The sequence below is a fragment of the Ranitomeya variabilis genome, chromosome 2, assembly GCF_051348905.1.
Source record: "Ranitomeya variabilis isolate aRanVar5 chromosome 2, aRanVar5.hap1, whole genome shotgun sequence".
Lineage (NCBI taxonomy): Eukaryota > Metazoa > Chordata > Amphibia > Anura > Dendrobatidae > Ranitomeya > Ranitomeya variabilis.
Genome location: NC_135233.1, coordinates 233969490 through 233986277, shown reverse-complemented (window position 1 = coordinate 233986277; position 16788 = coordinate 233969490). Strand labels below are relative to the sequence as shown.

General features: G+C 43.9%; 1 protein-coding gene across 14 annotated transcripts in view; it reads left to right on the top strand.

Annotated features, from left to right (window-relative positions):
- Window positions 1-16788, top strand: part of GRIN1 (glutamate ionotropic receptor NMDA type subunit 1) — a 121783-nt gene that overhangs the window by 11539 nt on the left and 93456 nt on the right. For all 14 annotated transcript variants that reach the window (XR_013221180.1, XM_077284066.1, XM_077284060.1 and 11 more), the window contains exons 2-3: window positions 10271-10405; window positions 10533-10709. Coding sequence is in view for 13 of the 14 variants with exons in the window: in XM_077284066.1 (XP_077140181.1) it covers window positions 10271-10405; window positions 10533-10709 (312 nt within the window). In the remaining variant the exon portion in view is untranslated. The remainder of the gene's footprint in view (window positions 1-10270; window positions 10406-10532; window positions 10710-16788) is intronic.

Sequence of the window (16788 nt, the reverse complement as noted above, 5' to 3'; positions counted from 1 at the left end):
GCTCTGGGCCATGCATTGCGTTCTCACGAGATGATGACGTAGCGGTCTTGCGAGACCGTTACGTCATCATCTCACGAGACCGCAATGCATTCTTGGGACCAGAGCGTCACGAGGAGCATCTCTAAACGCCTCGCCTGGATCCGGGGGCCGCCGGAAGGTGAGTATATAGCTATTTTTTATTTTAATTCTTTTTCATAACAGGGATATGGTGCCCACATTGCTATATACTACGTGGGCTGTGTTATATACTACGTAGGCTGTGTTATACAGTACAGACCAAAAGTTTGGACACACCTTCTCAATTAAAGATTTTTCTGTGTTTTCATGACCAAGAAAATTGTAAATTCACACTGAAGGCATCAATACTATGAATTAACACATGTGGAATTATATACTTAACAAAAAAGTGTGAAACAACTGAAAATATGTCTTATATTCTAGGTTCTTCAAAGTAGCCACCTTTTGCATTGATGACTGCTTTGCCTACTCTTGGCATTCTCTTGATGAGCTTCAAGAGGTATTAGAGATAAACTTGGCACACACGTGGTAGGATGCAGGGTAAATTTAATGGAAAAGAGTACATACAGTAGACGTTTCGGTCAAAACTAGACCTTCATCAATGTACCTCTTTTAGAGCTTATGGAATTTTCTATGGTCACCGAGGGTAAATTAAGCCACATTGGTAGTAAGAAGCCAGTCTTAGGTGAGGCCGTATCCGGCACAGACGAGAGGGGTAACGGACGCAGTGTCTAGGAGACTAGGTGGGCAAGAGCTAATAACTCGGGCCCCTGCAATTTCCCTCAGACTAGGGAAATCCTGACTGACCCTCTACCTAGAGTTTACACTGATGGTGTGCATGTCTACGCCTCGACCCTCGCCCTGTCTCCTGTTTCAACCCTAGGCTGAAACCACGGCCCACCACCCAGTGAAAAGATCATACACCAATACCCACAGTTAGCACAGACAAGGATAACGGAAAATATACACCACGCCGCAGTCACTCAGGAATACACTATAAATGCACAGGGCAAAATAAATACAAATATAGGAAGGAGTAAATAAGACAAAGGGAAATACACCACCAGCAACGATACTCCAACTACTAGCTCACCACTCCAGACCGAGATAACAACGCACAAGACAGAAGCTATAATCGGCGACGCCCAATGTTCAGGAGAACTATTTAAAGGCAATGGGCATGGCCCAGCTTCCAATCCGAGCATCAGGTAAATTAACCCCGGACCAGCTAGATAAAATCTAGCCGACGCCAATGAGCACATAGTGGTCAAAAGCAGAATTACCGCTGTCTGTCGAACGACCTGGTCTGAACAGAGTCCGACATGACAGTACCCCGCCTTCTACGAGGGACCCCAGGGCCCTCACGGCTTATAGGACCCGGCTTGTCCGGATGGCGGCGGTGAAAAAACCTAACCAGCCGATCCGCATGAATGTCCGAGGCTGGTACCCAGGACCTCTCCTCAGGCCCATAACCACGCCAGTGTACCAAGTACTGTAAAGTGCGGCGCACTACACGAGAGTCAACCACCTTGGAGACTTCAAATTCCAAATTACCATCCACCAAGACTGGAGGTGGCATAGGCGCCGCATCCACAGAACCCACCACCTTCTTTAAAAGAGACCTGTGGAACACGTTGTGTATCTTATACACCGTAGGAAGCTCCAATCGGTACGCTACTGGGTTAATGACAGCGGCGACCCTAAATGGACCAATAAACCGTGGACCCAATTTAAGGGATGGTATTTTGAGTCTTATGTTTTTTGTGGATAATCACACCCAGTCATCCACACTCAGGTCCGGACCTGGCACACGCCTACTGTCAGCCACACGTTTGTACCTAGCACCCACACTCAACAGGCGCTGTTTAACTCTCCTCCAGACTGATGACAATTGTGCTCCTAACTGGTCTTCCTCCGGAATGCCGGAAGAGCCCCTCTGACTCAAAGTACAAATTGAGGATGTAGCCCGTAAACACAAAAAAACGGAGACTCCCCAGACGACTCCTGGCGGTGATTATTGATGGCAAACTCAGTCAAAGGAAGAAAGGTAGACCACTCCTCCTGGTTATCAGAGACAAAGCAGCGTAAGTACCTCCTGCACAAATACCTGAGCCAGAGTCTTAGCGTTAGGCAACGAAGGCAAAGACACCAAAGTGCGACATTTTTGAAAACCGATCAACAATCACCAAGATGACCGTGTTCCCAGCTGAGGAGGGCAAATCAGTGATGAAATCCATGGAGATTTCCGTCCATGGCTTACTAGGTACCTCAAGAGGAAGTAGTGTGCCAACAGCACGGGAGCGGGGCGTCTTAGCCCTAGCGCACGTGGTACAAGCTGACACGTATGAGACCTCGTCCTGTCGGATCTTGGGCCACCAAAACCGACGTGACACCAACTCCAAGGTACCTCTAACCCCTGGGTGGCCAGCCAGGACAGCATCATGATGCTCCGCCAAAACCTTTAAGCGGAGATGAAGCGGTACAAAAGATTTGTTGATGGGAAGCTCAGATGGTACCTCCTCCTGAGCCTCGGCAATCTCAGCCTCAACCTCGGTAGTGAGAGCCGAAACCACAACACCCTTTTGGAGGATGGGTACTGGATCTTCCCGAGGTTCTCCCCCTGAAAAGACCTGGACAGAGCATCCGCTTTAGTGTTTTTAGACCCCGGTCTGTAAGTTACAACAAAATTGAACCGCGTGAAAAACAATGCCCAGCGAGCCTTCCTGGGGGACAGACGCTTGGCTGACTCCAAATACAGCAGATTCTTATGATCAGTAATAACAGTAACCTGATGTACCGACCCCTCCAAGAAGTGTCGCCATTCCTCAAAGGCCAACTTGATTGCCAACAACTCCCTGTTGCCGATATCGTAGTTACGTTCGGAGGACGACAGTTTCTTGGAGAAATAGGTGCATGGACGCAAACCACTCAAAGATGAGCCTTGTGATAGTACCGCCCCCACACCAACCTCAGACGCATCGACTTCCACAACAAAAGGTTTTGATACGTCTGGCTGCAGAAGAATGGGGGCTGAAACAAAACTGTTCTTAAGAAATTCAAATGCGCGCACAGCAGCCTCAGGCCAAACGGAGAAATTGGTACCCTTTTTAGTCATGTCAGTTAGCGGTTTAGCAATGATGGAAAAATCCTTGATAAATTTCCTATAGTAGTTAGAAAACCCAAGGAACCGCTGAAGTGCTTTCAGGTTATCAGGCCGTTCCCAATGCAGCACCGCTTGCACCTTAGCGGCGTCCATTTTAAAACCAGAAGCAGACACAATATAACCCAAGAAAGGCAACTCTTGAACAGAAAATACACATTTCTCAAGTTTAGCATACAGCTTATTCTCTCTGAGAAGCTGTAACACCTGCCTGACATGATCTAAATGAGTATCATGGTCGCAAGAATATATGAGAATGTCATCTAGGTACACGATAACGAATTTCCCCAAAACATGCGAAAACACATCATTAATGAAATGTTGGAACACTGCAGGTGCGTTAGTCAACCCAAATGGCATCACCAAATTTTCAAAATGACCCTCAGGGGTATTAAAAGCCGTCTTCCACTCATCACCTTGACGGACTCTTATGAGGTTGTACGCCCCCCTGAGGTCAAGCTTGGTAAACCACTTAGCATCTGCCACCTGATTGAACAAATCTGGTATTAGTGGCATAGGGTATGGATCACGAACCGTAATCTGGTTCAATTCCCTGAAATCCAAACACGGGTGTAATCCGCCATCTTTCTTCTTCACGAAGAAGAACCCTGCTGCCACAGGCGAGGATGAAGGCCTGATGTGCCCTTTGCTCAAACTTTCAGCAATGTAATCCTTTAATGCTTGTCTCTCCGGACCGGAGATGTTAAACATCCTTGCTTTAGGCAATTTGGCCCCTGGTTTAAACCTGATAGTACAGTCATAGGGGCGATGTGGTGGCAACTCTGAACAACCCTTCTCAGAGAACACATCCACAAAATCCAGAAGTGACTCCGGAACGCTTGAAGTCACAGCAGACATACATGTGGCCAGGCAATTCTCCTGGCAGAACTCGCTCCACTTAATTATGTCCTGAGTTTTCCAGTCAATTACCGGGTTGTGCATAGACAACCATGGAAAACCCAAAACCACCTGAGCAGGAAGATTCCTGAGCACCTTACATGTAACCTGCTCGGAATGTAGAACCCCAATGTGGAGTTTCACCTCAGCCACAAATTCAGTAATCTCCCCCGTGAGAGAGGAGCAGCATTGATGGTGACCACGTGGATAGGATGAGGCAGTTTTTCAATCCTAAAACCTGCTGTGCGCGCGAACTCCTCATCAATGAGATTTGTGGCTGAACCACTATCCACAAAAACAGTAATTAGCAGCTCACTGCCAGCGATTATAACCTTAGCAGGGAGCATGCATTGAGAAACCACCATGGAGGATATACATAAGCTCAGATTGGTCTCCTCCACACCCTCTGAGCTTAGAAGTTTTCCGCAGTTGCATTTTTCTTAGACAGTAGAGGACAGATGTTAATAAAATGACCAGTCTTACCGCAGTAAAAACAGGCTCCCTGCTTACTGAGCTCAGGGGCTCGACGCTTCACATGTGACACCCCTGCGATTTGCATAGGCTCCGTGGGCTCACCTGCAGCAACCACACGTGAACCTAAAGCCTCTCCCATAGGCGGTGTCTCATGCTCCCCCTGACGCAAACGGCAATCAATGCGGACAACCAGACTCATAGCGGAATCTAGAGAAGTAGGAGTCTCGTACATCAGAAGGGCTTTTTTAACCCTTCCAGAAACCCCATGAATAAGCTGACTCCGCAGCGCTGGATCATTCCACTGTGTGTCGATCGCTCAGCGATGAAATTCAGAACAGTAATCCTCTGCAACTCGCTCCCCCTGGCGAATAGTGCGTATCTTAGATTCTGCTAGAGCCATTCTGTCTGGCTCATCGTAAATGTTTCCAAGGAATGAAAAAAAACTCTCCACAGAGTCAAATGCAGCAGAATCAGATGGCAAAGAAAACGCCCATGCTTGGGATCCCCGCTTAACAATGACAACACCAGGCCCACACGCTGAGCCTCATTACCTGAGATCGGGCGCATACGGAAATATAGTTTGCAAGCTTCACGAAAAGAAACAAATTTACTGCGTTCCCCAGCAAATTCTTCAGGCAAAGGAAACTTAGGCTCAGCAACTCTACCTGTCGCTCCAGCTTGCACATTAGATACTGCTAGTCCCTGTTGCTGCACTGCCCCCCTCAACTCAGTGACCTGTAGGGACAGCGCCTCCAACTGGCGGGTTATGGAAGTCATGGGATCCATGACAAAAAAAAAGGAAACCCCTTTTTTTGTTGTTGTTTGTTTTAAAGGCCGATTATAATGTCACGGGGAGACTAGGTGGGCAAGAGCTAATAACCCGGGCCCCTGCAGTTTCCCTCAGACTAGGGAAATCCTGACTGACCCTTTACCTAGAGTTTACACTGATGGTGTGCATGTCTAGGCCTCGACCCTCGCCCTGTCTCCTGTTTCAACCCTAGGCTGAAACCACGGCCCACCCCCCAGTGAAAAGATCATACACCAATACCCACAGTTAGCACAGACAAGGATAACGGAAAATATACACCACGCCGCAGTCACTCAGGAATACACTATAAATGCGCAAGGCAAAATAAATACAAATATAGGAAGGAGTAAATAAGACAAAGGGAAATACACCACCAGCAACGATACTCCAACTACTTGCTCACCATTCCAGACCGAGATAACAACGCACAAGACAGAAGCTATAATCGGCGACGCCCAATGATCAGGAGAACTATTTAAAGGCAATGGGCATGGCCCAGCTTCCAATCCGAGCATCAGGTAAATTAACCCCGGACCAGCTAGATAAAATCTAGCCGACGCCAATGAGCACATAGTGGTCAAAAGCGGAATTACCGCTGTCTGTCGAACGACCTGGTCTGAACAGCGTCCGACATGACAGTGAGCTGTGCTATATACTACGTGAGCTGTGCTGTATACTACGTAGCTGTGCAATATTTTACGTGGCTGGGCAATATACTACGTGGCTGTGTTATATACTGCATGAGCTGTGCTATATACTACGTGGCTGTGTTATATACTATGTGGGCTATGCTATATACTATGTAGCTGTGCAATATACATGGCTGGGCAATATACTATTTGGCTGTGCTATATACTGCATGGCTGTGTTATATACTACGTGGGCTGTGTTATATACTACGTGGCCTGTGTTATATACTACTTGGGCTGTGTTATATACTACGTGGGCTGTGCTATATACTGCGTGGGCTGTGCTATATACTGTGTGGGCTGTGCTATACACTGCGTGGGCTGTGCTATATACTACGTGGGCTGTTATACACTGCGTGGGCTGTGTTATATACTACGTGAGCTGTGCTATATACTATGTGGGCTGGCTATGCTATATACTATGTGGGCTGTGCTATACACTGCGTGGGCTGTGCTATACACTGCGTGGGCTGTGCTATATACTACGTGGGCTGTGTTATACACTACGTGAGCTGTGCTATATACTGCGTGGGCTGTGCTATATACTACGTGGCTGTGCTATATGCTACATGGGCTGTGTTATATGCTACGTGGGCTGTGTTATATGCTACTTGGCTGAGGTATATTTCTCTGCTGTATCTGTGCATCATGAATCGTGGTATGTGTTAAAGAGGGGGGCCCACTGACACTCTTTCGCCCGGGGCCTTCAAAAACCTGGAGCCGGCCCTGGCTTCGCTGATTGTTCACGGCCGGCCGGGCGTGACCAATCAGCGACAGGCGCAGTCCACTTGAGAATTGGCGCGGAATTTGAACCACTCTTAGCTAATTGGTCACGCCCGGCCTGCCGAATCCTGTGTATAAATTGCACTATTCTGAAAACTTCATAAATAAACTACATACATATTCTAGAATACCCGATGCGTTAGAATCGGGCCACCATCTAGTGTGTTATATACAGGATATAGAGGGAGTTACTATGTATTATATACAGGATATAGAGGGAGTTACTGTGTATTATATACAGGATATAGAGGGAGTTACTATGTATTATATACAGGATATAGAGGGAGTTACTATGTATTATATACAGGATATAGAGGGGGATACTATGTATTATACACAAGATATAGAGAGAGTGACTATGTACAGGCGGCCACTGCTATCTTCTGGGTCTTTAGAAGTCCTTGGGCCAGCTCCTCCATCTCTGCGGCGAGGAGCTCCGGATCCAGGGTAGGTTGCAGGTCTGAGGTTTCTTGCCGCTGCGGACCAGGGACATCTTTCAGGGTATCTGCTAGTTCTGGCAGCGCTTCTCTGCTGTCCACCAGGGTCTTAACCAGGTTGCATGCAGCCATCCTGCTGCCACGCTGTTCCACGTGCTTCTCTCACATGTCCCGGGCTCTTTTTACAGTGCCTCCCGCACTTTCCCGCCAGCCATCTCCGGGGGCGGACCCGTCCTGGTGACAGACATCTTTGTTTAGCATTAGAGTCTCTGAAGGGGGTTTCCCGCACAGGTTCGAATCCTGTTTGTGACGCCAAAGTTGAGTCGCCCAACCAGGGCAGTGGGGTACTCGGTACCAGGTCCGGTCTGCAAGGGGGATGTCACGGTGGCTGCATCCCGCTCCGTGGCCCTGGGGCTCAATGTTAAAGGGGAACAGTCTTTAAAGGGGAAAATGTTAAAAGTCTGTCGTGACGCCACCTGTGGTGTTCGGTCAGTAGTGGGACCGACACTGCATTGAAGGGGTCCCCTGGGGGATGTTGCGGCAGCACGGGTTTTACACTTCCCACAGGTGAAGCGGGGTCCCCAGGGGTCCTATGGTGTGTGGCCAAGATGATGGTATGTGCCGATGAATAAATGGAGGAGACAAGTTGTAAGTCTTTACCTGGTTTACTGTAGTTAGCAGGCCACAGTCCGGGGTACAGGCACGGATGATGGTATGGGCCGGCCGGCCCAGAGGCAATGGAGGGTTCCCTTTCCCAGTAGAGGTCCGTGAGCCTTTCCAACTAGCACCTGCTGTGTATGAAGTCCCTGCTGCCTGAAGCTTTCTGCAGAGTCCTCTATTCCCCCTGTCCTGAGACAGGTACCTGCATGACGGGCAGCTTGAGCTTTTTTACAGGGACTCTATCATGCCCCGGGCTCCTCAGGTGCTGCTGCGTCTCAGGTGTGGTGTAGGCCAATCACATAAAGTTCTTAGTCCTCCAGTTCTGCCAAGTGTCATACAGTTCCTCTAAGGCCTGGGGCTCCCGGTACCCGGCTTCTGCACTATGGCTCTGAGGGTGCTCGGTCACAGTTCCCCTCTGAGCCCTGTTCCTCTCCAGTGCTCCTTCCCTTCCGGCTACTCCACATTCAACCCTTCCAGGTTATCTGTCCTTTCTGAGGCTGCAGCTCCCTCGTGGCTGCCAGGCCTCTCACGTCTGCTCCAGACGTCCTTCCTCTTCAGTGTCTCTCCCAGACTGTTCTAACTCCTCCTCCAGGTCAGGATACATGTAGCTTAGGGAAGCTCCCCTGAATCCGGGTCCTGAGCTCCCCCTCCTGGCCTGGAATCAGAATGTGTTGCATGTGTGTGCTTTACCTGGTGAAGAGAATTCGATTGCATGACAGTACCTTCCCCGAAGGAAAAGCAACATCACTGCAGCAACCGGTTACCTGGGGTGCTGTGCTATCACCGCCTGTACCTTTGGTATGTGACTTTCCCAGTCTGCACAGTACACAACAATATCATCCAGATAGGCTAAGGCATAACGGCAATGGGGGCGGAGAACAATATCCATTAACCGCTGGAACATCGCTGGCGCGCCATACAAACCAAAGGGTAATACTTTATACTGGAATAGCCCCTTGAGCATTACAAAGGCCGTTTTTTCCTTAGCTGCCTCTGTTAGGGTCACTTGCCAGTATCCTTTTGTCAGGTCATGGGTTGAAAAATACCGTGCCTACCCAAACCGCTTTATCAATTCATCTACCAGGGGCATGGGGTAAGCGTCAAATTTTGAAACTTCATTAAGTTTTCTGAAGTCATTACAGAACCTTAGTGTACCATCAGGTTTAGGTATTATGACTATTGGGCTGGCCCACTGACTTCCTCTTCAATGACCCCTAACTGTAGCATAGTTTTCACCTCCTCCGAGATGGTTTGTCGCCGGGCCTCAGGCACCCGATACGGCCTTAGATGGATTTTGACCTGTGGCTCCGTGACAGTGTAATATTGGAATAGTGAAGTACGTCCAGGGAGCTCAGAGAAAAAATCTGTATCTCAGCTAACAAACACTTGGACCTCCAGAACCTGTTTAAGAGACAAAGTATCTGCTATTTTAACTACGGATAAGGTTTCTACTGACACACCCAGAGGTAACGGAGGTTTCTCCTCAGGAAATGTACTGTGCGCGCACTAAAGCAATCACCCGGTCCGGGCATGTGAAATACAGGTCTTTCAACCTACTTATGGATATCTCTTGAACAATACACTTCAGACTTAACAAATTGCACCGCCAGGGAAGAGAAAATCCCTGTCTAGAAGAGATTACCTACTGAATGCAACTGTCGTGAAAAAGGCCTGTTTGGCTGAAACGCGTTGACACTCAAAGGTTGCTCTTCTGTTTTGAACTGTAAGGTTATGTGCACACATTGCGGATTTCCTGCGGATCCACAGCGTTTTTTTTCCACGCAGAAACGCTGCAGATCCGCAAAGTGATTTACAGTACAATGGGAAAAAAAATGCTGTGCTAATGGTGCGGAAAATTCAGCACGGAAAACGCAGGGGATTGAAAGAAGGAGCATGTCACTTCTCTTGTGCGGATCTGCAGTGTTTCTGCACCCATTCCATTATAGAAATCCGCAGGGGTAAAAAACGCATGAAATCCGCAGGAAAAACGCACAAAATCCGCATAAAAAAAACACATCAAATCTGCACCTGCGTTTTCTGCCAGGAGAATCAGATTTTATGCAGAAAATTCTGCACCTAAATCTGCAATATGTGCACATACCCTTATAAAAGAAATTTTGTTTGCATCCAAAAGGAGTGTGCAATTTATATTTATTCTATATAATCTATGAGGGACCTCACCAATCCCCTCATTTGGCACCTCCGTCAGTGAAATACCTCAGTGTGCACGCCAATATCTATTTTTCATAAAACCTTAATACAGTATTCTACTGTACATAATAGAGAATATTGAACAGATTTATGTAAATTATTACAATTTTGTCTTTATATGTTCCATGTCCAGGTCTATGCCATATTGGTCAGTCACCCTCCGGCACCCACAGATCACCTGACGCCGACACCAGTCTCATACACTGCCGGATTCTACCGGATCCCAGTCATCGGTCTTACAACTCGGATGTCTATATACTCTGATAAGGTATGTTACACCTCATTCTTATATAAAGACATAGTGTATGTAATATCTTTCATATAGTATAATAAAATTATATTTTTTCTGTTACCAGTGTGCTTTAGGCCATATCTCTCTGATTCTTCCTTTCCAGAGCATACATCTTTCGTTCCTGCGCACAGTTCCTCCATATTCCCATCAGGCTCTGGTATGGTTTGAGATGATGCGCATCTTTGGCTGGAATCACGTAATTCTTATAGTGAGCGATGACCACGAAGGTCGGGCCGCCCAGAAGAAGCTAGAGACACTGCTGGAAGAAAAGGAGTCCAAGGTTAGCATTGGATGCTCTCGTTGACTTTTGTTTTAACCCCGTTATCGTTCCTCAGACTGTGACCTTTATGTAGATTTCTATATGTTAAGACATGTTTCTCTTCTCATTGTAACATGACAGCATTGTGCTTATACATCTAGAGTGTGTCACTAGCACCAGACGAACCGTTGTACTAGAAATCATTCCACATGCTTTGCCATAGGCCAAATCTCCTACGGTTAAGTCAATCAATACAAGGGAATAGCCTGGAGCTTTGCAAATCTAATCACAATGCCCACATCATGCAGATTTCACAACAGTTTGGCGTCACATGGCAGGAACACCTCACGTGGCCAGCAGCTTGGTGAATTGGCTAGTGAAGACTAAAAACAAGCTGGAACTTTTTGAGTTGTGTCCGCGTGGTGCCGTTTCTCAGAGGAGCTCTTGCTGTTACATCATTGACATTTGCTCCATCATCTCCATCCAACACGCTGTCAACATGGCTTTTGCTGACATTGCTCATGCGATAGATTGGAAACCCCCCGCTGGCTGCTCAGCTCCCTGAGAAAATGCACTGTGCTTGATTTGGCTTAAATGATTAGACACCCCCAAAAAATATACAGGATATATTAACGGTTTAGCATGCTGCTGAGCCAACAAATCAGGCCATGCAATTACATGTAGGCTGTACATGATACACGCTCATTGCCACGCGTTTCACAACTTTTGGAAAAGTTATTCAAGTTGTTAAATAATGGATTAATGCGAGAACTAGAAGTTATGATTTTCACATCATTCTCTGATATTTTAAAGGGAATGTTCAGGACCATGATATTGATGTTCTACCCCTTGTAATAAGAAAAAACTTGATGGTGTTCCTTGTACAGGTCATTAATATCAGATGGTGGGGTACTGGCTTTTGGACCTCCACTGGTCAGGTGTAACCAGGTCTTGCCGGCTCCAGGAGTGCACATTATAAGAAGTCAGAACACCACTGTGCTGTACACTGATTAGCGGCCATTTTCAGGTACTGCACGTTGCTTCCTATTTAAACCAGTGGGAGTTGAGCTGCAGTAACCACTACACAGTGTATGGTGCTGCACTGTCCCCGAATACTGTGTACCTCCTGCTAACAGCTGGGTATCGGGTGCCTGACCCCCACTAGTCAGATTAGGTGACCTAAGTTATGCAACAATCATTAATATCCAAGTCATGGACAACCCCATTAACAAAAGCTTATATGTCCTATCGGGTTGACACAGCTATGCCCCATGTACCATTTCCATGGGCAATGTGGACCAGCTTTGTTCCGCCTCTCCAAAGTCTCCATAGCTGATAAAGTGGTGATAGTCCATCGGTCATGTTATTTTTTGATACACAGAAAGGCCCTTTTGTCCCACATTGGTGTGGTACAGTTGCCCAATACTAGGGGAAGGGGCCTAATTTTGATATTAACTATAGACCCATCTATCTAATCCCATGGGCCATGATTTCTTCACAATAAGAACCAGTGATTGATCGAGTGACTGGTACGAAGGTATGATAAGTTAGAATATTAACATAGTCAAAGGAGCACGGAGTATTTCAGCTGGGTCACAATATATAAAATTAATGCAACTGATTCAGATAATCAACCCAATATAGTAGATTTTTCAGGAAGCCCTAAGTAGCCATATCAGTCTCCCATTCTTCTCTTGATAGAAGATTTTAATTCACAGACGTCTTTATCTGTGTCCTCCTAGTTTTCTTCAGTCTTGTTTGTATTACGGGGTCACCTATAAGATTTTCCACCAAAAATGAGTTATTGGTGCATCTGTACCAAGTAAGTGACCCTTAAAATCATGGTCAGAGGGCTGGAGTCCTTTTAAAGGACTCTTCAAGGATTAGATTAAAAGAAAGAGTCTGCCAAAAAAACAATACCTGCAAGTGTTGTGGCTGTCTAACAGCCTCAACACATGCAGCCGCAGGGACTTGAACATATTATTCGAGCATGCTCAAGATACTCAGATAACACCCAAGCATGCTAGGAGAACACCTTATCCGTGCACGCTCGCTCATCACTAAGGGTACCGTCACACAGTGAAATTTCCATCGCTGCGACGGCACGATTCGTGACGTCGCAGCGTCGTATGAATATCGCTCCAGCGTCGTAGACTGCGGTCACACTTTGCAATCACGGCGCTGGAGCGATGCCGAAGTCCCCGGGTAACCAGGGTAAACATCGGGTTACTAAGCGCAGGGCCGCGCTTAGTAACCCGATGTTTACCCTGGTTACCAGCGTTAACGTAAAAAAACAAACAGTACATACTCACATTCCGGTGTCTGTCCCCGGCGTTCTGCTTCTCTCCACTGTGTAAGCGCCATAGCCGGAAAGCAGAGCTCGCTTTCCGGCCGGCAGGCGCTCACACAGTGCAGAGAAGCTGAGACGCCGGAGGACTGACACCGGAATGTAAGTATGTACTGTTTTTTTTTTTTTACGTTAACGCTGGTAACCAGGGTAAACATCGGGTTACTAAGCGCAGCCCTGCGCTTAGTTACCCGATGTTTACCCTGGTTACAAGCGAAGACATCGCTGGATCGCTGTCACACACAACGATCCAGCGATGTCAGCGGGTGATCAAGCGACGAAAGAAAGTTCCAAACGATGTGCTACGATGTACGATTCTCAGCAGGGTCCCTGATCGCTGCTGCGTGTCAGACACTGCGATATCGTAACGATATCGCTAGAACGTCATGAATCGTACCGTCGTAGCGATGGAAATTTCACTGTGTGACGGTACCCTAATAATAACCCATTAGTACATAGGTGTATGTGACAAACACGTGGTGACATCTCCTGGTAACAGCAGTTTGTTTGGGAGTCGTTACAGTGTGATAACATCATACGCCTTCTCCATACACTCAGCTTTGCAAACTCTGCAAATATCTCATAAATCACTGAAGCCAATATACAGCACATACACTGCTCTAGAATACAGGTCATTACATAGCACCTGTACGTTAATGTTAAATCCTATAAATAATTATTAGATATAAAAACTGAGAATGTCACATATAATATGCAAACATTTCAAGCAAATGTAAATATATTAAATATATTTTTTATTATTTAAAAATTACACATTTAGTAATTTTACATTTTTTTATTTCAGAAATTATTTTTCATATTTTGGAAATTAATATTGACACAAGAAAAAAAAAAGTAACAATATTGATACAATAAACATGTACGAAATAAATTCATTGTAACACTTTCTTAATGGAGAGAAATGACTTAATATTGAGTATTAATCTGACTGAGGTATTTACAAGGGTTCATGTTTTGTTTATTCATGATCATGACCTTTAATTCTTTAGCTTAATTAAAGACAATTCTTCATCAAATTTGCTGAAGAATTTAAATAAAAATAAAATATGTATATAAAAATACATGTTAAAAAGATTAACACATAAATGTTAAAAAGACTTCCATATCACATTAGTAATGTCATTGAAGTACTACACTGGGCACTTTTTTCCTATTTTGCAACATTTTCATCAAACTACTTGGACTTAAACATTTCTGATCTATATAATACATTTTAAAATAATCTATTAATTAACAGTTGTTTTTTATTAATTAAACTGAAACATATTTACAGTTTTTAAAGAACTGGAAATGTTATGTAAATATTAGTTTATTCTATAATGATTACTTTTATATTATTTTTTACACTTTATAGAATCTGGGATATTTAGCATTAATACATTCATGGAAATAAAAAACAAATATATGGGCCAGTTGTTACAAATATAATTGTATTTAATTTAATTTTTAAAACATATTTGAAAAGTTTATCAAATATTTTTGATATGCTGTAACCTGTGTTAATTACTGTTGATTGTTGGGGTCCAGATATTAAGATCGTCATCGGTTGTTCACACCAAGAAACAACGACACTTAGCTCTATGTGTTCAGTTATGGATCTTTATATTGCATTTCGTGCATTTGAACGTGACTTGAAAAAATAAAAAAAATACGTCTTTTTACTGACCTGAGATATAAGAGAATAGCCTCCCCATACAGGTGACAATTCAGCAGCTGTCGGCTGTACACTATAGCTGATAACTTGGTGCACCAGCCACGATCAGTGTTTGCACCGTCCATATCTGTTTAACTCCTTAGATGCTGCTGTCAATAGTGACTACATCATATAACAGAATGTGGGGGCTTCCTATGAATGGCAATTCACGGCCAAATAGCGGCCTTAGGGACTCCAGGCTACAGCGGCCTGTTCAGAAGTTAGGTGGTAAAAATACAATTTTTCATTTCTGTCATGCCACTTTATATTAATTCCTAAAATCACCTAAAGGGTAAATAAACTACCTAACAGAGGTTTTCAATATGTCGGGGGGTGCTGTTTTTAAAATGGTATCACATTTGGGGGTCTTCCAATATATAGGACCCTCAAAGTCACTTCAAACCTGGATAGGTCCCTAAACAAATAAATTTTGTACTTTGAAAAAATGAAAAATTGCTGCTACATTTTTAAACCTCCTAAAATGCAAACAAAATAAAATAACACTTTACAAATAGGGCTGATGTAAAGCCGACATGAGGGATAATCATTTTTTTCTGCGGTGTGACCATCTGGATTAAAGGGATAATCATTCAAAGTTTGAAAAATACTAAAAACAAAACCGTCATATGGAAAATCAAAGTGAAAAAATAAAAAAGTAAAATTTTTTTTTAGATAATAATAGGGAGATATATAAGAAACAATGGCCACAATATATATAATAAAAATGCCTTTATTATACTTGGCAAAACATAGCACTAAGTGTGCATGTACTTGGAAATATTACAAAAATGGTTAAAAATCTATAAAAATCACGGACAAGAAGGAATATTATACAATCGTCTGAAATATATATATATGTTCCTATGTAATTTTACGCGTGTATTTTATGTATGCATAACAATTTAAGACCATCTAATAAAATGAATTAATTTACGTATACATGATTATATATATATATATATATATATATATATATATATATATATATATATATATATATATAGTGTAATATAAAAATCTAAAGTGCATGTGCAAGGGGACAGCCAATAAATTTTGTAAAAAATGTGATTGAAACCCCTCCCACAAACAAAAGTGTACAAATAATTTATTTTATATATGTGTAAAAAAGTATATACTATATACAATAATACATCAATTTAGTGCAAAAGGAAAAAAGGTGTAACCTGTAATATATATATATATACTGTATATGCCTGTGAGTATGTACCCCCACATAAAGAAATATGTGTATCTCAAATACCTATAACAGAGATTGTATAAAATGAATACAAAATCAAATGATGTGCCAAAAAATATATATTATGTTTAAGGGATTATGATATATCAAAAGGTGAAAGCAACACCATATATATAGATGTACACACACATTTACATGTGTTATAATAAATAGTCCGATGCGCACTCCAAAAAATGGCACATAGAAGAGATGAATTATATATACCTTAGTGTCCGATATGTCCAAGTATAGAGCACCCCTAAAAGTTTGAAAAATGCAATTTTTTTTACATTTTTGTCAAACATTTTTATAAATAAACACAAAACATATTGACCTAAATTTATCATTATCATAAATGATAATGTGTCACGAAAAAATAATCTCAAAATCACTGGGATTTGTTGAAGAATTTTAGAGTTATTACAACATAAAGTGACAATGGTCAGATTTCAAAAATTTGGCTACGTCATTTATGGGGTTGAAGGAGTTGTCTCATAAGTAGTGTTGAGCATTCCGATGCTGCAAGTATCGGGTATCGGCCGATACTTGCTGTATCGGAATTCCGATACCGGGATTCCGATACTCTTGTGGTATCGGGTATCGGGTATCGGAACAACATTAATGTTAAAATGTGTAAAATAGAGAATTAAAATAAAAAATATCGCTATACTCACCTCTCCGACGCAGCCGGGACCTCAGCGCAGGAACCGGCAGCGTTGTTTGTTTAAAATTCCCGCTTTTACATGGTTACGCGAAGTCCCGGCTTGTGATTGGTCAGGGCGGCCATGTTGCCGGGCCGCGG